General features: G+C 48.1%; 1 protein-coding gene across 8 annotated transcripts in view; it reads left to right on the top strand.

Annotated features, from left to right (window-relative positions):
- SYBU (syntabulin) overlaps window positions 1-13,273 on the top strand; it is a 105,982-nt gene extending 92,709 nt beyond the window's left edge. For 5 of the 8 annotated variants that reach the window (XM_038745313.1, XM_038745316.1, XM_038745312.1 and 2 more), the window contains 5 exons: window positions 1,009-1,111; window positions 3,710-3,781; window positions 5,298-5,498; window positions 6,795-6,944; window positions 11,510-13,273. In XM_038745313.1, the coding sequence (XP_038601241.1) occupies window positions 1,009-1,111; window positions 3,710-3,781; window positions 5,298-5,498; window positions 6,795-6,944; window positions 11,510-12,584 (1,601 nt within the window). In that variant the 3' untranslated portion in view covers window positions 12,585-13,273. The remainder of the gene's footprint in view (window positions 1-1,008; window positions 1,112-3,709; window positions 3,782-5,297; window positions 5,499-6,794; window positions 6,945-11,509) is intronic. The other 3 variants (XM_038745318.1, XM_038745319.1, XM_038745320.1) reach the window with 1 other exon arrangement.
- The last annotated feature ends 11,041 nt before the right edge of the window (window positions 13,274-24,314 follow it).

Below are 24,314 nucleotides of genomic sequence, written 5' to 3' on the forward strand. Positions count from 1 at the left end.
AGAAGTGAAGTGACTTGCCAAGGTAACACAGCAGACTTGTGGTGGAGGTAGAATTAGAACTTAGGTCCTGGGACTCCTAGGGTTGTGCTTTCCCCACTGTCGTCATACTGCTTCTACAGCCTTAATCCAAAGGAGCAGCCTCTTCTTCTTTAATGGGAATTTCTTCCAGTGTAGAATTGCTACAAGTTTAGCACCATGTTTGGGGGCGGGAGGAGGGTTTGTTGTGATTTTTTTTTTTAAATCTACTACAACTTTCCAAAAAAACAGTTCTTCAAGCTTGAGCACCTTTTCCTGGATCAGTGGCAGTGTGAGAGAAAGTCTCCCACCCGGACCTGAGCTAATGGGTGCAGTTTTCCTTTAAAGAATTGAACCCAAAAGAGGCAGCTACCGGTCACCAAAAGTCAGTAATCAGATCGCTCCTGTGCTGTGAAGCCTCCCTCAGTTCTGTCTGGAAGCGAGCTGTGTCCCTGGGTTGCTTTAAACCCTTCAGGGGAATCTGAAGATCCAGTGCGCCTGACCATAGGGCAGTGAAGCCTCCTTCCTGCCTAAAATAGCTCCCAGGTAAGCTGGGGAAACTACTGTTCTGCAGGCAAGTCAAATACTTTTCCTTTGGGTGTAAGGCTGAGGGCATCACGGGTGCTGGTGTGTTGAGATGTTTCTGCATTCCAAGGGGAATTCTCCACCAGTTTGGTGACTAGTCTGCTGAAATATCCGACACGGTTTTGTGGCAGTTGAGCTGTCGGCTTTTCCGCCCCACTTATGAAATCCCTTGCGTGCGTTCCCTGAATTGCCTGTCTGGTGGAACACAGTGAACGGCTCAGAGATGTTGGACGCTTGCCACTTGCCTGTGCGTTGCCAGAGGCTGGAAACCCAGGGAAGGGACGCCAGAGGGATTGCATGTTTTCAGGCCACCGCAGGGGAACTGTTGCTTTGGAAAAACCTGCTCCGATGGGAGGAAGGCCCAGGTTTCGGACCCTCGATATTTTCATCTTTCCTCTTGTTTTCCAGGGAGTGAAGCTGACTTCAGCTCCTCAAGCAGCACTGGCAGTATTTCCGCTCCTGAAGTCCATATGTCAGCGGCCGGTAGCAAGCGACCCTCCTTCTCTCGCAAGTAAGCCCTGTCCCCTGCCTGCTCAGGGAAAATAAGGGCCCTGATCGGATTGTTTCCTCACCTGTGGCTCTGGTCTCCATAAGGCTGCTGGGAATTTATTCTTTTCTAGTTTTATTTGGGGGCAGCTGGGATCTCTCTTGGTGGTTTCAGTGGGTTTTAGAAAATCAGGGATAGCTTGCAGTGCCCTGTACTGACGGCCTGCAATTTGACCACCTGGGCTCTGGTCCAGATGTGGTGAAATCCACGCCACTCCCCGTCATCATCATCATCAATCGTATTTATTGAGCGCTTACTATGTGCTACTGTACTAAGCGCTTGGGAAGTACAAATTGGCAACATATACAGAAACCGAATGGAAATTGTGTGCCCAGTTTCCCACCAAGTGGAGAGAGAAAGACGGAGGTCCCAAGTGGATGGGATTACCGTTCAGAACAAAATCTGCTCCGGGAGCCGGCAGGCCGCAGGACAGAAGAGCAAGATGCCCTTGGGGTTTTGTTGGCTGGGCCTCGGCCCCTGAGTGATAGAATCTAAATCTCGTTGGGGTGAGGGGGGAATCAGAGGGAAGGACCCAGCGCAGACTGATTTGCAGCTGGTCCGATCAATTAACCAGAAAGCAGACGGCTAAATTAGCCGGTGCCCAAAGTCTGCAGGGAAAGCTAGCAGCAGCCCCCCGAGGGATGAGCAATAATCTCCATTCCGTTTTGGGGAACTCGTGTTTGTGGACAAACTCGGAGGTCAGGCTGCTACTGCCAAGTAGAGCAGGGAGGCTCCTGGTGCTGTCCCTTGGGCTCTCTGCCCAAATTAGCAGGGCAGGGGGTGCAGGGCCATAGATTTCCCAGTTTCCTGTGGGCCAGGATCCAGCTGAATTTTCCAGAGAATTGTTCCAGCTAAGGGAGAATTTCTTGTTAGTGTTTGGCTGCAGGCAAGGCTCTTTCTCCCTTATCCTACTGGTGTAGGGGTTGAAGGAGAGGGCCTGGTCAGGTGAGCGGGGCCCGAGGTAACCCCAGGTTGTCATTTCCCAGGTTTCTCTAGCGGAACATGGGACTCTCATTCAGGGCTGGGGACGGGGAGGGTGAAGGGTGGTGCAGAGGTGGCGGTCGAGGAAGGGAAAGACTTCCGGCATCCCGCTCCAGGTCGTGCAGCCAGTAAAGCCTCTATGTGCTCAACCTGCTGGCTGCAGGGAGACGGGGACCACTCAAAACCAACAGCACACCCCGTTCCCCACCCCCTGCGGGGAGCAGAAGCCACAGAGAGTTTGGAAAGATCGGGTAGCACCACTTGGTTCATTCAGTCAGTGGCTCAGCAGCCTGACGCTCAAGGGCCGAGCATTTGATCACCACCTTTCATGAGCAAGATGCGTCTAGATTCTTTGATCAGCAGGTAAAACCTTGACGCTGTTCAGACACTTTCTTAGAAATAACTCTGAGCTGTGGTTTTGCGTGGCCGGGATCAGTTAAGGATGAGTCGAGACGAAGGGTAGGAAACCCAGTGACATCCACCATTGCAAACCAGGACTCTTTTGAGCTCAATGCTGCAATCCTGGGCCCAAAGTAGGGTGTATGGCCGTGAAGAGCTCCATCCTTCCCTCCTCCTAGGGCATTTCGGATGGGGAGGGACTCTGGCAGGAAAGAGCCAAACCCGGGATGGGCCCCTGGAAGCAGGGCAGAAGAGATAGATGAGCCTGGTTGAACCTTCCATCCCTACCAGCAGCCCTGTGGTACCCACTCTTTTTCTAAACAGCGACAGCCCACTCATCCTGGCATCAAAGATGTCCTCACTATAGAACGATGGGGTTCTACATGTATACCCAGTGAGCCAGTACCTGTGCCCTCAGCTGAGATTTCCCTTCCTGCCTCGCAGAGTCTTGCCACAATACCTATGGACCAGTCCCAAACTGCCACTCCCCGCCCCACTCCAGCCCAGCACCATTGCCTGGCAGAGGTGAAGCCTTTGGCCTTGGCGGTGCTATTTGAGTTATGTTAATTTGGAGTAAAGCAGGTAGATGCAGAAAATTTGGATTGGTTTGGTAGCCCTTACCAGACAAGCCCAGGGCATTTGCTACTTCCCGCATTTCAGTACTCTGCCCCTGTATAACCAACCTTCTACACAATCCCTAGGATGTGCAACCATGCCTCAGACAATTCTGTTCAGTAAAAAGGAATAAAACGGGAGCAGGAAGAATAATACGGAAGCGCCCTGTTTTCTTCTTTCCTAACCGGTCAGGGCACAAGCTACCAACCTGACCCCAGAATGTGAGGTCAGGAGCTGGGCTAGTATGGGCAGGGAATGTGTCTACCAGCTCTGCTATACCGTATTCTCCCAAGGGCTTAGTGTAGTGCTCTACACACAGGAAGTACTCAATAAATATGACTGATTGGTCAGCAGGAGGTTGGGTTAAAAAAAGCCAGAACAAACCGGACCTTGATTCCGGATTTGGCGGCAACAGCTGACCTTGGCTCGCTTCAGCCTTGGCTTGGGCCGGGCGTGCCACTGGTGCCCCGGCCCTGCCAGTAGCCTCACTTGGCCTCTCCCACCTTCCCTCCTGCCCCGGCTATGTGCGCGGCGTTAATGCCTGTGGTTCACGTGCATCTTCTCCAGTGGCTTCCCTCCCCCCTGGGCGCACTCGCAGAGCAAGTTGGAAGAGGACCAAGAACCCACCTCAAGTTCCAGGTACAGGCTAAGCGGAGGAGGGAAAGAGTTTGCCTCAGTTTAACAGCCCACCCCCTCCCACTCTGATAACATCTGCTCATGGCTGCTCACTGCACTTTCTCTCCTTTGCCCTGCCCCCAGGAATGCCCGCTTGCTGTTCTGACAAAAGGAGTCTTCTCCTTGCCCCTGGTCTTCAGCCCTGAGTTTGACTTGTGTCACCCTCGCAGCAGGGAAGCGAGGAAAGAAAGGCCAGTCCCAGGGTTAGAATGCTGATCTGAAATGCAGCCATCCAATAGCCTGTGCTCTATCCGGCCTCAGAAGAGGGAGAAAGTGAGTTTGGACAGTTGAAATGGAGGCACACTCAGCTTTGGGTTTCCGGCAGGTAGAGTGGAATGAATAGAAGCTTTTATTTTTAGCCGGCTGGTACTTTTCCTGCTGGGAAAGAGCTTAGAATCAGTTGCCCAAAGTGTCACAGAACAGCTTCAGCGGAAGGACAGGGAAGGTTTCCAAAATGTGACAGTGACAGCTCCAGGGTCCGAAAAGTGTGGAGAAAAAGCCCTCTGAACAGGTGCCATTGGTGTTGCCCCGAAGGGAGCACTCCCTGATAGGCTAGTTTCTGGGTGCTCAGCAAATACTCTAGCCCAATGGCTAGAGTGAAAAGCTGGGATTTAAATGGAGAAGTTGGTGCAGAAGGACACATGTGGCAGGCGGGGTGAGGGGTGGCTCTCCCAGGGAGCGACAGGGGGACAGACAGGCCCGCTTGCATACCTCAATACCTGGAGGAAGAGCCCTGCCCAATCCCAAGCCGAGCTCGGAATATGGCTCTGAGGTTACTCAGGCCTGAACGGGGCCAGGTCAAACATGGCTGCGGCCGGAGTCATAGTTCCAGCAGCATCCCCAGACGGGAATCCCGGTCACGTCTGGTTTGGCTTGAACTCCTTTCAGGCCTGGGTTCTCTCACCACCACGTACCCTTGCCCCTCCCCAGAGGGTGGTTGCCCAGGGGCCAAAGAGGCATCCAAATCCAGCCCGAGCCTGGCTGTGTGTGGTCGTCAGCTGTCTTGACCCAGTCCCATGGGATCAAGGGTGGACGGGAATCCACTGCCTCAGGATTCCAGGGGCAGATGGGAAGATGGAGGGACCTGCACAAGTCCAGGGGTGTGGGTGGCCATTCCCAGAGGCACATGCAGCTTTGGGAGCAGGGGACGCCCTGCTTTCCAGACATGCAACAACCAGGAGTGTAAGACCACAACCAGAAAGCAAGCCCAGAGTGAATGGGCATAACCTCTCTCAACAGAAAAGGCAGAAACCAATTTGTGTCCAGGAGAGGAGGACCAGGAAGTGATGCCTCTGAATTCCAAAATGCTTCATCCCGGAGCTCGCGAAGAGCCATATGACTTTGCCATTCCCCCTAACGCTCCCGGCTGCTGCAGCTCACTAGATGGATCCGGTTGACATTAGCGTTTACGGTCAGACAGAGCAGTGGGGTGTGAGCATCCAGCCCACTCAGAGCCTGTATTTTTGATTGTCCTTCACAGCCGTGGTTCCCACGGGAGAAACAGCGCCGCCTCATCTTACAAATGCGGCGTCAGCCCACCGTCTCGCGAGAAAGACCTTCTGTCCATGCTGGCCAGGAATCAGCTGAGTCCGGTAAACGCACACCCAAACTATGGCCCCTCATCTCCTAGTAGCAGCAACTCGGGATCCTACAAAGGGAGCGATAGCAGCCCCGTCTTGAGGCAAGTGTTCATTTCGTTCCTTTCTCTCTCGTCCCCATGCCGGTCTCTGGCATACCTCCGCCCTCCTTTCATTTTGCAACATCAAAGGGCTTCCATCTTTTAATGTTTTGTTCCATTAGGGATAGGCCTGACGTCAGGTGTCCTGGAAACTAAGCAGGGTCAGAGCCAAGTAGTACAGCAAAAACTTGGAATCCAGGAAACGGAGGAGCTGACTCCTCAAAGCCTGCCCCTTCCATCTCCATAATACTGTGGCTTCCTGCTCAATTCTCATCCCTTCTTTGGAGCTATGCACAGGGTTACAGTAGCCTTCCCCCACAAAATCCAGAGGGTAGGAAGGCCCTAAGAAGAGAAGAACATTGCTGCAGAAATCCAGGGCACTTTACTCTTCCTCCAAATCTAGCAAACCAGTGGAGATACATCTGCATGACCCCTATTTCAAGCAGTAGAGTGGGGATGGGGAGAGGCCAGGGCACCGGCAGAGTACCTCTGTTTCCTGTCTCTTCTTCATTCTCAAAGCTCACTTCATCACCCAGTGAGGGCCCAATGCCCCCTGAATAAGGCCAAGAGGTTTTGTGATCTGTGGGGAACATAGTAGCAGCAGCATTGAGCACCCACTTGATACACTGCACTAGAAGAGACACTTGGGAAATGCAGAATAAAAACATGACATATACTAATAATGATAGTATCTGTTAAGCGTTTACTATGTGCCAAGCACTGTTCTAAGCACTGGGGTAGATACAAGGTTATCAGGTTGTCCCACGTGGGGCTCACAGTCTTAATCCCCATTTTACAGACGAGATAACTGAGGCACAGAGAAGTTAAGTGACTTGCCCAAAGTCATACGGCTGACAGGTGGAGGTGGCAGGATTAGAACCCACAACCTCTGACTCCCAAGCCCATGCTCTTTCCACTAAGCCACGCTGCTTCTCTGTTCCCTGCCCACTAGGACCATATTCACTAATGGAGGGGAAGAAAAATGGAAAAAAACCACAACTACAGTGGTCAAAATAAATCATAGAATTTGATCAATACATATTTGCCAGACGGCATCCTTAATGGTAATAACAATAATAGTTATTACTATGGTACTTGTTAGGCACTTACTGTGTGCCAAGCACTGTACTAAGCACTGGGGTAGATACAAGATTGAGTCCCTGTGCCACATGAGACTTCTAGTCCTTGCTGCATTTATATTGCTACTGATCTCCTTCTGGTCGTCATTAATTCTGGGGTCCTCGTTCGCTGGAAAGCAAATAGGATGAAAATAACATTGCACCCTCTGGATTGTTTCAGGAGAGCTGGAAGGTACTCTTCTTGTGGGGAGAGTCATGGGGTTAAACCACCCAACCCGGAACAGTATCTGACACCCCTGCAGCAGAAAGAGGTTACAGTGAGGCATCTGAAGACCAAACTGAAGGAATCCGAGAGCCAACTTCAGGAGAGGTATCAAGCAGCGTTGTTCTTGGCAGAAGCACGAACCCGGTGTACCCCATAGATGTCTGCACCTCAGAACTTGCTAGGATTTGTAATAATAATGGCAATTATTAAGCACTTACTATGTGCAAAGCACTGTTCTAAGCACTGGGGAGGTTACAAGGTGATCAGGTTGTCCCATTGGGGGCTCACAGTCTTAATCCCCATTTTACAGATGAGGTAACTGAGACACAGAGGAGTTAAGTGACTTGCCCAAAGTCACAGCTGACAATTGGCAGAGCTGGGATTTGAACCCATGACCTCTGACTCCAAAGCCCGTGCTCTTTCCACTGAGCCACGCTGCTGCTTTGTAGTGTGTGGTAGAAAACAAGGGTTGGTTTCCGAGGTTTTTATCATGAAATGATGATAGCATGTATTAAAGGTTTACCATATGCTAAGTGCTCGGGTTGATATTTTCAAATCAGACACAATCCCTGCCCCACACTTTCATTCATTCATTCAATCATATTTATTGAGCGCTTACTGTGTGCAGAGCACTTTACTAAGCGCTTGGGAAGTACAAGTTGGCAGCATATAGAGACGGTCCCTACCCAACAGCGGGCTCACAGTCTAGAAGGGTGAGACAGACAACAAAACAAAACATATTAACAAAATAAAATAGTAAATATGTACAAGTAAAATAGAGTAATAAATCTGTACAAACGTATATACAGGTGCTGTGGGGAGGGGAAGGAGGTAGGGCGGGGGGGATGGGGAGGGGGAGAGGAATGGGGGTGCTCAGTCTGGGAAGGCCACCTGGAGGAGGTGAGCTCTCAGTAGGGGTTTGAAGGGAAGAAGAGGAGGGAGGGCATTCCAGGCCAGGGGGAGGACGTGGGCCAGGGGTCGACGGTGGAATAGGCGAGAATGAGGCACAGTGAGGAGGTTAGTGGCAGAGGAGCGGAGGGTGCGGGTTGGGCTGTAAAGGAAAGAAGGGAGGGAGAGGTAGGAGGGGGCGAGGTGATGGAGAGCCTTGAAGCTGATAGTGAGGAGTTTTTGCCTGATGCGTAGGTTGATTGGTAGCCACTGGAGATTTTTGAGGAGGGGAGTAACATGCCCAGAGCGTTTCTGCACAAAGATGATCCGGGCAGCAGCGTGAAGTATAGATCCGGGGTTCATAGTCTAAAAGGAGGGAAAACAGTGGAAGCTTCTGTCACTTGCCCGCTGGTTACCTTGGGCATGTCAGTTACCCTCTCTGAGCCTGTTATCTCATCCATCAAATGACACAAGTGCGTTTAGAACCCTGTCTCTGGCTCTGGGACTTGTGCTCTTTCCACTAGGCCATCTTGTAGCGCTTCCACCATTTTCAGAGTTTGCTGTATCATCCCCCTTTTTAAGAGCTGCTAGGTAAATTGAGTTGCTTGTCTGTCCCGTGTAAATGGAACACTGACTGTATTCAGGGGGAGCCATCCATATTTCTGGGTGTGAATGATTTTGCAAGTGTCTTCGGGTTAATCTTGCCAACCCTCCAAAGTCCCAAACTGGGCCACTGGCAAGGTGAAGGGGGAGATGAGCGGAGTCTGCAGGGAGCGGCCCCCCTCTAGGGAGATCAGAGTCAGTCCTGTTTACTTCAGAGAGAATCCCCTTGGGGGTGGATTCTGGGGTTAGAGCTAGTTATTTTGGTCTCTCCTTTCTCTGCCAAAGGAAAGAGCCATTGTTCTCGATCAAATGCTTTAACCGGCAGAGTGTCTCCCGTATGACCTGTCTCTCACAAGGAATAAAAGGAACTATAACTGGTTCGGACAGACGAGTTTATCCCTGTCCTTACTTCTTCCTTACCGCTGAGATTCTGGAAAGGAATTAGCAGAGCTGTGCGCGGAAGAAGCCATGGGGCTGGGATTTATGAAACCTCCTCTTGTAAATTTTATTAAGGGAGTCACTTTAAGTTTTGTGTTTCAGTTTATCTAGCTGTGAAGAGAGTGAAATAATTAGATGAATAAAATTAGAACTTAGTGGTTTTGTGGGTGGGGGGCGTTATAGTATCTGTTCAGCACTTACTGTGTGACTGTGTGTCAAACTCTGTTCTAAGCGCTGGAATAGATACAAATTAATCAGGTCAGATGCACTCCCTGTCCCACAAGGAATCACAGTCTAAGTAGGAGAGAGAGCAGGAATTGGATCCCCATTTGACAGATGAGGAATCTGAGGCACCGAGAAGTTAAGTGACTTGCCCAAGTTCACCCAGCAGACAGTTGAGAGAGCCAGGAAAGGAACTCTAGTCTTCTGACTCCCGTGCTCATGCACTTTCCACTAGGCCATGCTGCTTCTCCCAGTCTTAAACTGGGAGCAGCGGTGAATTTAATAATACCTTGGGTTGGTAGAGCGCCTTCACATTCCTTGTTGCATTTTATCCTTCTGTGAGGAAGGAAGAGGGAGGTATTATGATCTCTTTTTCACAGAAGAGAAAACCGAGGCCCTAGAGAGGGTTAAGCAGCCCAAGGTCACGCAACAGGCCCGTAGCCCAGCTGGGACTCAAACCCAGGGCTCCTGATGGCCAGTAGGATGGACAAAGTGGGATGGCTGGGGGCCACAGACTTCTGCAGTTAATGTTCCCCCAGGTGCAGAGCGTTGAGGCCTAGCTGAGCCATCAAGGGAGAAATCGTACTCTTGCTCTGTAGAGGTTCAGAATGGCTGCAGAGTGGGCAGAGAGCTGGGAGGTGGTCCTGCACCGGCCCCTCTGAAAGCCGGAACTGGCTGTAGGGACAGTAATAATAATAATAATAATAATGGCATTTATTAAGTGCTTACTATGTGCAAAGCACTGTTCTAAGCGCTGGGGAGGTTACAAGGTGATCAGGTTGTCCCACGGGAGGCTCACAGTCTTAATCCCCATTTTACAGATGAGGGAACCGAGGCCCAGAGAAGTGAAGTGACTTGCCCAAAGTCACACAACTGACAATTGGCAGACCTGGGATTTGAATCCATGACCTCTGACTCCAAAGCCCGTGCTCTTTCCACTGAGCCACGCTGCTTCTCTAGCAACGAAGTAGCAGTAGCAGCGGCCAGGCTCGCCGAAGCCGTCCCTGTCTCTCCTGGTGGCAGGGACACCCACCAGACTCATCTGTTGTGTGCACTCTTGGAGTGCTCAGCTCTCACTGGTCTGGACATTCTGTCCTAGAGGCAAACGTTTGAGAGGAGGAGTAATAATAATAATAATTGTGGTATTTAAGTGCTTACTATATGCCAGGCACTGAAGTGGGCGCCAGGGTGGTTACCAGCAAATTAGGTTGGACACAGTCCCTGTCCCACCTGGGCGACCACAGTCTCCATCCCCATTTTACAGATGAGGTCACTGAGGCTCAGAAAAGTGACGTGACCTGCCCAAGGTCACATAGCAGACGAGTGGCAGAGCTGGTATTAGAAACCATGATCTTCGGATTCCCAGACCCGTGCTCTGTACACTATGCATGTTGCTTCTCTGTGGAGAAGTAGCGTCGGGAGGGAAGGTAGAAGTAGGGCTCAACTCTAGTTTGGAGAAAGAGTGACCTTTTCACCAGGAGAAGGGAGAGAACCTGGGTTCTAATCCTACCTCTGCTGCTTAGCAGCTGTGTGACCTTGTCCAAGATGCTTTTCTTCTTTGTGTCTCAGTTTCCTCATCACATAGGGACTCAATTCTTGCTCTCCCTCTTTGGGGCAGGGATCATGTCCGATTGTACTGTACCTACCCCAGCACTTGGCGCCGAGCTTGGCCCATAGTAAGAGCTCAACAAATACTCCAATTGCTCCAATATTATTATTACCAGATTTCCAAACAGTAGAGGATTGCTACTGTGTGAGGAGTTCACAGCTAAAGCCAGTTAGGAGAAAACAGAGCCATTTTGCATTTATCTTGGAGCCAACCTCCTGAACTGGGTGGGCAAAAACTGAGAGAGTCTTCAGGGGCAACTACGTCTATTATAAATTGGGCCCTGAATCCAGAGCATACCGTGCTTTTGACAGGACTCTTGGTCTGTCTTTCAGGGAGAAACTAAAAACTCTGGAACTTTAAAAAATAAAAAAAGAGGCCCTTTTTTTTCCCCACAGACCTCCATTTCCAGCAGTCTACTTCAGTCAATGAGAAGCAGTGTGGCTCGGTGAAAAGAGCACAGACCCAGGAGTCAGAGGACCTGGGATCTAATCCCAGCTCTGCCACTTGTCTGCTGTGTGACCTTGGACAAGTCATTTAACTCCTCTTGGCCTCAGTTACCTCATCTTTAAAATGGAGATTAAGACTGTGAGCCCCATGTGAGACATGGATTATGTCCAACCTAATTTACTGGTATCTACCCCAGCGCCCGGTACAGTGCCTGGCACAAAGTAAGTGCGTAACAAATACCACAATTAATATTAGCTTGTAACTACCAAGTGCTTAGTAGAGTTCCTGGCACATAGTAAGGGCTTAACAAATTACGTTTAAACAACTTTTAAGAATCAATGGTATTTGGGTCCTGACTGTGTGCAGAGCAGGTTATCAGCCTTAGATGGGTAATAAAGAGTTTCCCAAGGGGTGGGACTGTGAGCCACTCTCCGTTGATCCCACCCTGTTCTTCCCCGCGTAGGGAGACTGAAATCTCAGAACTCAAGTCCCAGTTGACTCGCATGCGAGACGACTGGATCGAAGAGGAGTGTCACCGGGTGGAGGCCCAGCTGGCGCTGAAGGAAGCGAGAAAAGAGATCAAGCAGCTCAAGCAGGTGATCGAGACCATGAGGAGCAGCTTGGCCGACAAGGACAAAGGGATCCAGAAGTATTTTGTGGACATCAATATACAAAATACAAAACTGGAATCCTTGCTCCAGTGCATGGAGATGGCCCAGAATGGGTCCTTCCGGGAGGAGCTGTGCCTGGAATACCTGGTTGAATCCCCAGGCCAGAGTGTGCCCCTCAGTCCTGCCTGTACCCCGCTGGCAAGGGGCCGGGCCCTGGGGGACCAGGCCGGGGCCTTAGAGGAACTCGAGGCACCGCCAGCCCCCGGCAACCTGCCTCCCGGCCTGGATCTGTTTGAAGAGATCATGACAGCCGCCACCACCGAGTCCGGCGAAGTTGCTGTCTTCCAGTCCAGCGCTGCTCCTGCACCCCCTGACCAGATGGCACCCGAAGTGGAAGACGGTGTGGTGATGGAACAGGTCGTCCAGCTGGACACGGCACCCTGTGGCCCCGGCGGAGAGCAGCTGCTGTGGAAGATGCCCACGGGGCAAGGCCCGCACCCAGGGACCGCGCCGGCCCCCGCCGAGGCCGAGGCCAGCGACGGGTCTCCCTCCGGGCTCGATTCAACAGCCGGCGGCTCCGACTCTGCCATCCTCGTGTCTCCCGTGGAGACGCGCTACAGCGAGGGAGAGGCCGATGTCGGCAGAAACCAGCTCATGAGGGAACTGGACTTTGGGCCTTCCCCCGAAGACGACGCGGGCAGCGGCGTTCGGCTCTCTCGGGCCGGTGTCGGCCGGCGCTACTGGAGCAAGAGTCTGATGGTGGATCTCCTGGCCGTGGCCGCCCCCATGGTTCCCACGGTCCTGTGGGTGCTCGGCACGCAGAGGGGAGGGACCGACCCCATCTATAACATCGGGGCCCTGCTCCGCGGCTGTTGTCTCGTAGCGCTGCCCACTCTCCGCCGGGCCCCTTTCCAAAGGAGAGCCTAAGCGGAGGCCTCCGCCCTGGTGCGTCCTCTGGTCCGGATGGCAGCCTAGGAGGGGAGGAGGAGCGATCCCGCTGCCCCGCTGAGAATGAGCATTACTAATGGTGGTCTCTGTTCTGGTGTTTTGCTCCCTTGTATTTGATTTGCACTACAGTTTGTCGGAAGCCTGTTCCCCGTTGGAAACCGGAGGTGCCCTCCCAGGCGTGGAGGCCCCTGGTTGAGCCAGTTGTCCCCCACGCGTGGCGGAGAAAAGCAGAACGATCCCGGCCCATCTCCAGTTCTCAGGCCGGGGGGTTCAGGAAGAGAAACAAAGGTTTGCACTTTTAAAGGCAGCTTGTCTAAGGCTGGCATGTGTCTCCTCGCTTTGCTTTGTACTGTTTTATAATGTGTAAGTGTCCCAGCATTCCGATGGTCTTGTGCATAGCAGGGGAGGGTAACCAAAATTAAAAATGCGGTCACGTAATTTATTTGAGGAAGCCTCGAAGAGCTCTTAATTGTTGTGCTCCAGTTAGATACGGTTTGAAAGTTTTAATAACGTAGTCCCAAAGTCTTAAGTGCACTGTTGTTCTTAAACTTGTTGTCAAGCTCTGATATTGTATGCAAGTTTGATGTATTAACTTATTTTTTGCTTATTACGTAGTGTTTAATTGGAAATCGTTTGTAATCCCAAATTAAAGCATGTTGAAAAAGGCAGATTAGTGTTTTCCTTTAACTGAATACCCTTCTCATCACTGTAGAGAGTGCCACCACCTTACCTGTCTCACAAGTCTGTAACCTTGGCATTATCTTCAAACCCATCTGTCATTCAACCCGCATATTTAATCTTTCTGAATAACTGTTCAGTCCATATTTCCTCATTCCTCAAAACCTCCAGTAAGCCCCATGTGAGTAGGGAATCTGTCTACCAACTCTGTTGTGTTGTACTCTCGCAAGTGCTTAGTACAGTGCTCTGCACACAATAAGCACTTAATAAATACCACCGATTGAATGGTTGAGTCTCTGCAGGACAGAGATTTTCTAATGAAAAGATCAGACACTGAAGGCTCACAGCTCCTTTCGCGCAGGGTTTTGTTTGCCTAAGGGAAGTGACAGGGCTTTCGCCCCTTCCCCCTGGGGTTGGAGGAAGGAAGGAGTTTGAGTTCCTCTCTGACACCCCATCTTTAAGGCTCCCCCCTCCTACTTACCTTGTTGATCTAGTCCATCCCAAGATGCACAATCTGTTTCTCTAATCTCATCCTACCCTCTTGTCCATCTCTTCCATCCTGCCATCGACCCCTTTCCCTTCCAACCTGGAACTCTGTCCCTTTTATATCGATCAATCATATTTATTGAGCGCTTACTGTGTGCAGAGCACTGTACTAAGCGCTTGGGAAGTACAAGTTGGCAACATATAGAGACAGTCCCTACCCAATAGTGGGCTCACAGTCTAAAAGGGGGAGATGGAGAACAAAACCATACCAACAAAATAAATAGAATAGATATGTACAAGTAAAATAAATAGATTAATAAATATGTACAAACATCTATACATATATACAGGTGCTGTGGGGAAGGGAAGGAGGTAAGATGGTGAGATTTATATCTGACAGCACAACTATTCCCACCTTCAAATCCTCCTGCAATCACATCTCCACTGTGCCTTCCCTTAAGTCCTTATTTCCCCTATCCACCTTCCTCTGGGTCGACTATGCACTTAACTGTGTACCCCTTAAGCACTGCTTTTTTTTTTAAAAAAAATTTATGGTAGTTGTCAAGTGCTTACTATGTGTCAAGAACCATTCTAAGCACTGGGGCAGATTCAGGCCAAATGCATGGGGCTTACAATCAAAAGGAGAGAAAACAGGTATTGATACTCACCCCAGCCTCACAGCATTGAGGTAAATATCCTTATGCTCTATTTACCTTAGCTGTAATTTATGTTAAGTCTGTCTTTGCCCTCCAGACAGGATTGTGCCTACCAACTCTATTATATTGGGCTTGCAGTGATCTGTGTGAAGTACAGTGATCTGCTCAAAATAAGAGCCCAATAAATACCATTGGTTGATTGAAAACTCGGGCCTGATGACACTTTGTCCCATACACATTTGCATTTCAAAGAACATAAAAGCACCTGAGCAAGTTTAGGTCCCACTAAAACATAAAGATGACTTTGTACCTACAAAATGGCTCAAAATGTCAAAGGGTCAAAATGGCTTTTTAAAGTTCTAGAAAGCAGAAGCTGTCCTTATGTCACTAATAATGCTTAGAATGAGGTGTATTTGTCACTGGGGACACAGTATACCTCTCTGGCTGTGAACACTGACAGATTAATTATCACTATTTACTGGGGGGGTCCCTCTGAGGGCAGAGCACTGTTTGACTACCAGTATGAGCTAGAGGGGGGAGAAAGGAAATCTGAAGTCCCTCCCCTTTTTCCTTTTTTCACTGGTCTGTGTGACTTTGGATAAGTCCCATAACATCTCTGGGCCTCCACCACCTCATGTTTAAAACATTGATAATAATTTCTGCTCCTCCCCACCTCACAGGGATGTTGTGAGAACAAAATGAGAAAGGGCTTCAGAAAAGTTCTCTGCCCGTTCAAAATAATATTACCAATTAATTAATAACTTGTACTTCCCAAGCGCTTAGTACAGTGCTCTGCACACAGTAAGCGCTCAATAAATACGATTGATTGATTGATTAATACTAATAATGGCATTTATTAAGTGCTTACTATGCACAAAGCACTGTTCTAAGCACTGGGGGGGGGTTGCAAGGTGATCAGGTTTTCCCATGGGGGGGGGCGCTCACAGCCAATCCCCATTTTACAGGTGAGGTAACTGAGGCACAGAGAAGTTAAGTGACTTGCCCAAAGTCACACAGCTGACAATTGGTGGTCAGAATTTGAATCCATGACCTCTGACTCCAAAGCCCATGCTGCTTCTCCTGCTGCTTCTCAAAATGTTATGACACCCCTGTAAGCTTACAATAAACGTAGGACACATCCTGAGTCTCTGAGGACCCGTGCTTTGCACATAGTAGCACTCAATAAATGCCACTGATTGATTAACCGGCTGACTAATTGGATGCGCTAGTTGCTCTTCAGAAGATTTGAACTCAACCTGCCCAAAGCCAGAAACAAACTTTACCTCCCCTCCAAGTCACTGAAATGTAAGCCTCCACTAAATACAATAAAACCAAACCCTGTGCTCTGCTTTTGGAGGGATGGAGCCCTTTAAAGTCCAGTTTAGTTGCTCCCTTTGTGGTGCTTTATTCTCCTCAGGGGCAGTGTCACACACAGGATGAGTCATGCTGATTCACACCAGGCCCTTTCCTGTAGCCTTTGGCTGATGCCTAATTCTTTGCCGGGGCAGATTATATTTACTTTCCTTGCATATTTCCTTTGTTGGATTGTACTTATTTATAGCAAGCTCAGAATCAAAGCTTTTGTGCTCAAATAAAATCGAGCATCAGCTTGTTGCTGTGGAAATCAGTCTAAAAGTCCATTGGTCCCCTGAGCTAGAAGGGACAGGTTTGATGTGAAACTTCCCTCCGTAAACCACAAGGATCATAAAAATTCAACAAATTATGAGATGCAGGGCCTCAAAGTCCTTAGACCTGAAAGACTCCGGACACCAAGGTTAAAACATCAACCACTGATTGCTGTCAGGGAGAAATGTGGTCTTCACTGGGGAGTCATTCTTAAATATTGTATGATATTCTGTTCTCTACTCAACCACCCCTACAACCCACTCCTATAAACAGGGCTTCACACCCGCTTCTTGGAGAGATGAAGCTCCTCTGAATCAGAACGGAAGCAGCTATAAATAGGCCCTTTGGAAGAAAGACGATGGAAAAGTCGGCAGTTTGCCCTCAGATGCCAAGGCGTTGGCTCATTTTGCGGACAAGCTGATCCGATCCCACAGATGGAACTACCCTTAGGCCTCTCTCCCTCTAATTTGGATTCCTACCAAGCTTGAGTGGCCAGACTGGTGGAAACACTGCATCACTTGGATAGGAAATGTAAGTGAAAGCATCCCAACTAAGAAGCAGTAGGCTGTTCCCTTCATTCTTCTGCCTGGGGTTCTTCCGAAAGAAAATGGACCATTCCTAAGCAAAGTTCAGGGCCCAAACCTTTGCCACAAGGCTTGGTGGCACCAGTTATTAAAATAGAATTTGGTAAGGAGCATTTTGTAAATGAGTAACAAATAGCGAGTATTCATTTTGTAATAATCAAAGTCTCTTTCCCAATTCTTAGTGTGCCCCAACAGCACTGATGTATCACCATTATCATCAATATCTAGAAGGCATTTACCAGGCATGAAATAAAACTTAACTCAATCCCTTTCTTTAGGAATCCAACGCTCCCTAAATGGAAGCTGTTCCTAAAGTAATTACGGTAACCTGACTCAATCATTCAACCCCACAGCATTTATGTACGTATCACTAAATTGTACATTATAAATTACTTATTCATCTTATTGTTTGTTACCCCCTCTAGACTAAGCTCATTATGGGCAGGGGACATGTCTGCTAATTCTGTTGTATTGTACTCTTCCAAAAGCTTAGTAAAGTGTTCTGTACATAGTAAGTTCTAGATAAATGCCATTAACTGATTGATCAATGAAATTCATCATGCAAATTGTATGTGCAGAGCACGGTACTAAGCGCTTGGGAGAGTACAATGTAACAGATTTGGTAGATATGCTCCCTGCTCACAAGGAGCTTGCTTCCCACGCTTTTAAAATTCCACACTTTTAGCCCATTTTTGTGAAGCTCAAGTGGGACAGTGACTCTGATCTGATTATTTTGCACCTCTCCCAGGAGGAGACACATTGCCTGCCACAAAATAATCACTGAATAACATGATCATTATTTTGTATCAAATTTAAACCCCTCACCACTTTGTCCTAGTTTTACATCTCTAGAATAATCCAAACGACAAAACCATCTTCTGCTTGGTTCTGCCCAAACTGAAATTTCCTCACAAATATGGAATTTGAACTTTGGGAATGGAACCCTGGCCTCTGTGGACACAGATATACACAGATATATTGGCAGTCCCGTGGCAGAAAAAAAAAATGACCATAATTAGACATTAGAGCAGTTCCATTTTGTCTTCCTTTGTTGAATTGGGGGAAGGTGAAGATTTCCACTTTTCCTCCACTTTACCAGAACTGGACCCGGCTGGGAGCCAGCCCCAAAGCTCCAGAATAGCCATCTGAAAGTCTCAGTGGGTGTAACTGCTAAATCTGCACCACATAGCTGGAGGAAGATCTCTCAGACTCACCACCATTCTGTGTCTTGAACAATAACTTGCTCATTAGCCAGTTAACATTAGGAGGATTTGTCATTTCTGTCCTTTTTGGATTCAATAGCATAAAATGGGTTCTAGCAGATGAGCCAAAAAATAAGGGAGCAGGAAAATGAAGCAAAAAAAAAAAAAAGCGAGAGGGGTAGAAGTGCACACTAGGAAACTGTAAGCTTGTTGTAGGCAGGGAACATGTCTACCAGCTGTGTATATTGTACTCTTCATTAATAATAATGATGGCATTTATTAAGCGCTTACTATGTGCAAAACACTGTTCTAAGCACTGGGGAAGTTACAAGATGATCAGGTTGTCCCACTGGGGGCTCACAGTCTTAATCCCCATTTTACAGATGAGCTGAGGCCCAGAGAAGTTAAATGACTTGCCCAAAGTCACACAACTGACAATTGGTGGAATCAGGATTTGAACCCATGACCTTTGACTCCAAATCCCACGCTCTTTCCACTGAGCCACGCGGCTTCTCCTCTTCATTCATTTATTCATTCATTCAATTGTATTTATTGAGTGTTTACTGTGTGCAGAGCAATCAATCAATCAATCAATCGTATTTATTGAGCGCTTACTATGTGCAGAGCACTGTACTAAGCACTTGGGAAGTACAAATTGGCATCACATAGAGACAGTCCCTACCCAACAGTGGGCTCACAGTCTAAAAGGGGGAGACAGAGAACAGAACCAAACATACCAACAAAATAAAATAAGTAGGATAGAAATGTACAAGTAAAATAAGTACAAGCACTGTACTAAGAGCTTGGGAAGTACAAGTCGGCAACATATAGAGACAGTCCCTACCCAACAACAGGCTCATAGTCTTCTTTCAAGTGCTTAGAACAGTGTTCTACACACAGTTAGTGCTCAAATAATACTATCGATTGTTTGATTAATTGAAAGTGTCGCCAACCTTAGTGCCTGTCTGCTTGTCCTCCCTGGCTCTCAGATGCGAAGATCTCATCCCTAAACTTAACTTCCGTGATCTCTGATGCATGTGACAGTCAATGCACCACGTTCTTGACACAATCCTGGGGCTTGCCTGCAGCAGTACTGGTATATGCTGATTCTCAAACCTTTATAAAAGGAAGGGGAATGGATCATTGCAGGTGCCCAACTCCTTTCCACCTGCCCTCTTCTATCCATTTCTATTCTCCCCTTACCTCTTTCTCTGGCATTTTTCCCCTTGGTCCAGACTACCTCCCTTGCAGTTCTCTGAACTTCTCCATCTAAATGCCTCTAATGGCAGCGCAGTAGAAATAACTCCTAGGCTTTTCTCCCTATCAGCTTCCTCCCAAGTGGCAACACCAACATCCTGCCTGCCTCCCAGAATCCCAATCTCAAGGTGATATTCGTTGCCTACTTGTCCTTTGCCCACTCCCTTTCACAAATCCATGCCATTACCAAGTCCTAGGCCATTTCACAATCATTCAACTGAATAACCGTAGTCACTCCCTCATTGGCCTCTCGATTATTTCCCCCTTTAATCCATCCTACCTGCGCAGCAGATCATCACTGAGTGAAATGTGTGAGGAGAATGGATGACGATACTCAAGTTGCTCTAGTGAAATGGGGCAACCATAAAATGGACAGGCAGAAGAAACTCTTTAACGACAATGAAGACAAAGCTTAAATGGTATGCCACAGCACTGGACATGTTGGTACAGTGACAATCAAAAAGAGGATGATTATCTAGAACAAAAAATTGGAGAAGCTATGACAAAGGCATCAGGTACCATGAGTAGCAAATGAAACAGTGTAACATGGAACCACTCTTCTACCTCTCATCCTTTAATCATGGGTATCCATCCCCTTTACCTTTATTGGAGGTTTCTCCCTCTGCCTCCTCACTTTTGGGGAATTCGTCCTTTAACATGGCTTCAGCTACCATCTCTATGAAGAAGACACACAACTCTAACTCTCTAGTACTGGACTTCTCTCCTGCTATCTAATCCACATCTCTTCTCTCCAGGATATTCATTCATTCATTTGTATTTATTAAGCACTTACTGTATGCAGAACACTGTTATACGTGTTTGGGAGAGTACAACACTACAATATACAGACACATTCCCTTCCCACAACGAGTTTAGAGTCTAGAAGCGGGTGGGGAGACAGACATTAACGTAAATAAATAAATTACAGATATGTACATAAATGCTGTGGGGCTAGGAGAGGGGAAGAACAATGGGAGCGAGTCAGGGTGATGCAGAAGGGAGTGGGAGAAGAGGAAAGGGGGGCTTAGTCAGGGAAGGCCTCTTGGAGGAGATGTGCCTTCAGTAAGGCTTTGAAGAAAGGGAGAGTAACTGTCTGTCAGATTTGAGAAGAGAGGGGGTTCCAGGCTAGAGGCAGCACATGGGTTAGGGATTGGCAACGCGACAGACAAGATAGAGGCAGAGTGAGAAGGTTAGTATTAGAGGAACAAAGTGTGCAGGCTGGGTTGTAGTAGGAGAGTAGTGAGTTGAGGTAGAAGGGGACAGGTGGTTGAGTGCTTTAAAGCCAGTAGTTAAGAGTTTTTGTTTGATGTAGAGGTGGATGGGCAACCACTGGAGTTTCCTGAGTAATAAGGAAACATGTTCTAAACATTTCTGTTGAAAAATGATCCGGATAGCAGAGTGAAGTATGGACTGGAAAGGGGAGAGACAGGATACTCGGAGGATATGAAGGATGCTGATGCAACAGTCCAGGCAGGATAGGATGAGGGATTGTATTAACGTGGTAACAGTTTGGACGGAGAGGAAAGGGCAGATTGTAGCTATATTGTGAAGGTGGGACCGACAGGATTTAGTGATGGATTGAATATGGGGGGGGGGGGGGAGGGGAGAGAGAGAGCGAGAGAGAGAGAAGAGTCAGGGATAACACTTAGCTTATGGGCTTTGGAGACAGAAAGCATGGTGGTGCTGTCTACAATGATGGGAAAGTCAGGGGGAGGATAGGGTTTGGGGGAGAAGATAAGGGGCTTTGTTTTGGACATGTTATGCTTGAGGTGATGAAAGGACATCCAAACAGAGATGTTCTTGAAGGCAGGAGGAAATGTGAGACTGCCGAGAGGGAGAGAGATCAGGGCCTGAGATGTAGATTTGGGTATCATCCGCAGGGAGGTGGTTGTTGAAGCCACGGGAGCAAATGTGATTGCCAAGGGAGTGGGTGTAGATGGAGGCTAGAAAGAAGGGGGACCTAGAACTGAACCTTGAGGGGCCCCCACAGTTAGGGGGTGGGAGGCAGAGGAGGATCCTGTGAAGGAGACTGAGAATGAAAGGCCAGAGAGATGAGACGAACCAGGAGAGGACAGTGTCAGTGAAGCCAAGGTTGGGTAACATTTCCAGGAGAAGGGGGTGGTGGACAGTGTCAAAGACAGCTGAGTGGTCGAGGAGGATTAGGATGGAGTCGAAGTTGTTGGATTTGGCAAGAAGGAGATCACTGGTGACTTTTGAGAGGGTGGTTTCTGTGGAATAATGGGGATGGAAGCCAGATTGGAGGGGGTCAAGGAGAGAATTGGAGGAGAGGAATTTGAAACAGTGGGTACAGACAACTCAGGGAGTTTGGAGAGGAATGGTAGGAGGGAGATGGGGTGATAGCTGGAGGGAGCTGTGGAGTACAGGGAGAGTTTTTGTAGGATAAGGGAAACATGGGCATGTTTGAAAACAGTAGGAAAGAAGCCGTTGGAGAGCAGACAGTTGAAGATGGCTGTTAGGGAGGGAAGTAGGGAGGGGACAAGTGTTTTGATAAGGTGTGAAGGAATGGGGTCGGATCCACAGGGGAAGGGAGTGGATTTTGAGAGGAGGCAGGAGATTTCCTCTAGAGATTTGTGACTAAGTCCCACAGCCTCAGCATCATCCTGGACTCCTCTTTTTCATTCAATTCTCTCAATCTACTGCTAAATGCTGCCAATTTTTTCCTCAAAAAGATTTCACAGATCTGCCCATTCAGCTCCACCCATATGGCTACCTTCCGGAATTAAGCTCTAGTCAGAGCCTGATTGGACTATTGTATCAACCTTCTCACTAGTCTCTGTGGCCAGCCTCCCCCCTACTTCAATCCCTACATCACACTGCTTTCAAGTCATTTTTCTGAAATGTCACTAAGCAGACATCTTCTCTTTCTTCATCATCATCATCATCAATCGTATTTATTGAGCGCTTACTATGTGCAGAGCACTGTACTAAGCGCTTGGGAAGTACAAATTGGCAACATCTAGAGACAGTCCCTACCCAACAGTGGGCTCACAGTCTAAAATCCAAAAGATTCAAAATCCTCCAAAACTTTCCTATCTCCTTTCAGATCAACCAAAGTGTTCTTACTATTCCCTTCAAGGCTCTCCACCAGGTCTCTCCACCTTACTTATTGCCTTTTCTCACTCCCTACCCCAACTGCTTGTATTCCTCATAGGATACCTCCTGAGTGTACCTAGAACTCATCTTGGTTATCTCCAACTTCTTGCTCAACTTTTTCCCAGACCTTAACCGTAAGGTCCTAGTGGGCAGGGATCATTCATTCATTCATTCATTCATTCAATCGTATTTATTGAGCGCTTACTGTGTGCAGAGCACTGTACTTAGTGCTTGGGAAGTACAAGTTTGCAACATATAGAGACGGTCCCTACCCAACAGTGGGCTCCCAGTCTAGAAGAGGGAGGATGAAGCACTGTTCTAAGCGCTGGGGGATCATGCCTACCAACTCTATCATGTTGTATTTTCCCAAGCATTTAGTACAGGGCTCCACGCACAGCCTGCCAGACCTGAGCCATCCCCTAAAATCTTCCTAAAATCCAACATCCTTCAAGAAGTCTTCCCTAATTATCATCATTTGAATTTTTATAAACCCTTCAGCTGTCTCCCGCACTCGTCTAAACATGACAAGCAGCGTGGCTCAGTGGAAAGAGCACGGGCTTTGGGGCCGGTGGTCATGGGTTCAAATCCCGGCTCCGCCAATTGTCAGCTGCGTGACCTTGGGCAAGTCACTTAACTTCTCTGTGCCTCAGTTGCCTCATCTGTAAAATGGGGATTAAGACTGTGAGCCCCCCGTGGGACAACCTGATCACCTTGTATCCCCCCAGCACTTAGTGCTTTGCACATTCCATCATTATTATTATTATTATTATTATTATTATTTGATTGTCAGAATATAAAATCTGTGGGGAGGGGATTTGTCTTATACTTCTATTGAACTTTCCAAGCGATTAGTACAGTGCATTGCACTCAGTAGGAACTCAATAAATACTATTATTACACCTCAAAATCTCATCATCAGTAGCACCATCATCTCAAGGAGCAGGCACATCTATGCATGCAGAAGAGTCAATTAGCCTGCCAATTCAATAGCATTACAAATGTCCTCAAATCCCCCTTGATAGCTCCCTGCTATCCAACTGATCAAGAAAATTCTTATTCGTGGGCTCCAAACACTCCACCACCACCACCATACATGTCATCTTACATACTCTTGCCTCCCAATCAGTGTAGTCTAATGGGAAGAGCACAGGCCTGGGAATCAGAGGACCTGTGTTCTAATCCCGATTGCCACTTGCCTGCTGGGTGACCTTGGGCAAGTTACTTAACTTCAGAAGCAGCATGGCTGAGCGGAAAGAGCACGGGCTTGGGAATCAGAGGTCATGGGTTCTAACCCGGCTCCGCCACTTGTCAGCTGTGTGACTTTGGGCAACTTCTCTGTGCCTCGGTTACCTCATCTGTAAAATGGGGATTAAGGCTGTGAGCCCCTTGTGGGACAACCGGGTTCCTTTGTATCTACCCCAGTGCTTAGAACAGTGCTTGGCACATAGTAAGCGCTTAACAAACACCATCATTATATGTTGCCAATTTGTACTTCCCAAGCGCTTAGTACAGTGCTCTGCACATAGTAAGCGCTCAATAAATACGATTGATTGATCATTATTATTAACTTCTCTGTGCTTCACTTCCCTCATCTGCAAAATGGGGATTAAACATCTGTTCTCTCTCCTACTTAACTGTGAGCCACATACAGGATCTGATGAACTCGTATCTACAGTACTTGTTACACAGTAAGTATTTAACAAATACCACAATTATTATTCCTTCCTTCCAGTCCAGTCGGGTAAACTTGTCAGGTGGCTCTGTTGATTTCATCCCTGTTGGACTCTGAGCCCTTTACCATGCTCCAAAGCATGGTCGCTGACCACAGACCCACTGCGATGACCCAAACGACTTGCAGCAATAGCTAGTGATATTAATTAGAAGCTTGAAAGTTCACGTTTCCCAGTTCCACTACACATTCCCAAATATTTGGATCTGAAGTACACAAAGAAGTTTCGTTTCAAACTACGGAAAAAAAGGGGGGGAAACTAAGGCCAAATCCAAGTTTCATTTACAATGTTCCAAAACACACACATTCCAATAACCGGATAAACAAGTTTCTTTTTTAAAAGTGAAGCCACTGTCTCAGACAAAGTTTGAAAAGAT

Source organism: Tachyglossus aculeatus, chromosome 4 (assembly GCF_015852505.1).
Source record: "Tachyglossus aculeatus isolate mTacAcu1 chromosome 4, mTacAcu1.pri, whole genome shotgun sequence".
Classification (NCBI taxonomy): Eukaryota; Metazoa; Chordata; class Mammalia; order Monotremata; family Tachyglossidae; genus Tachyglossus; species Tachyglossus aculeatus.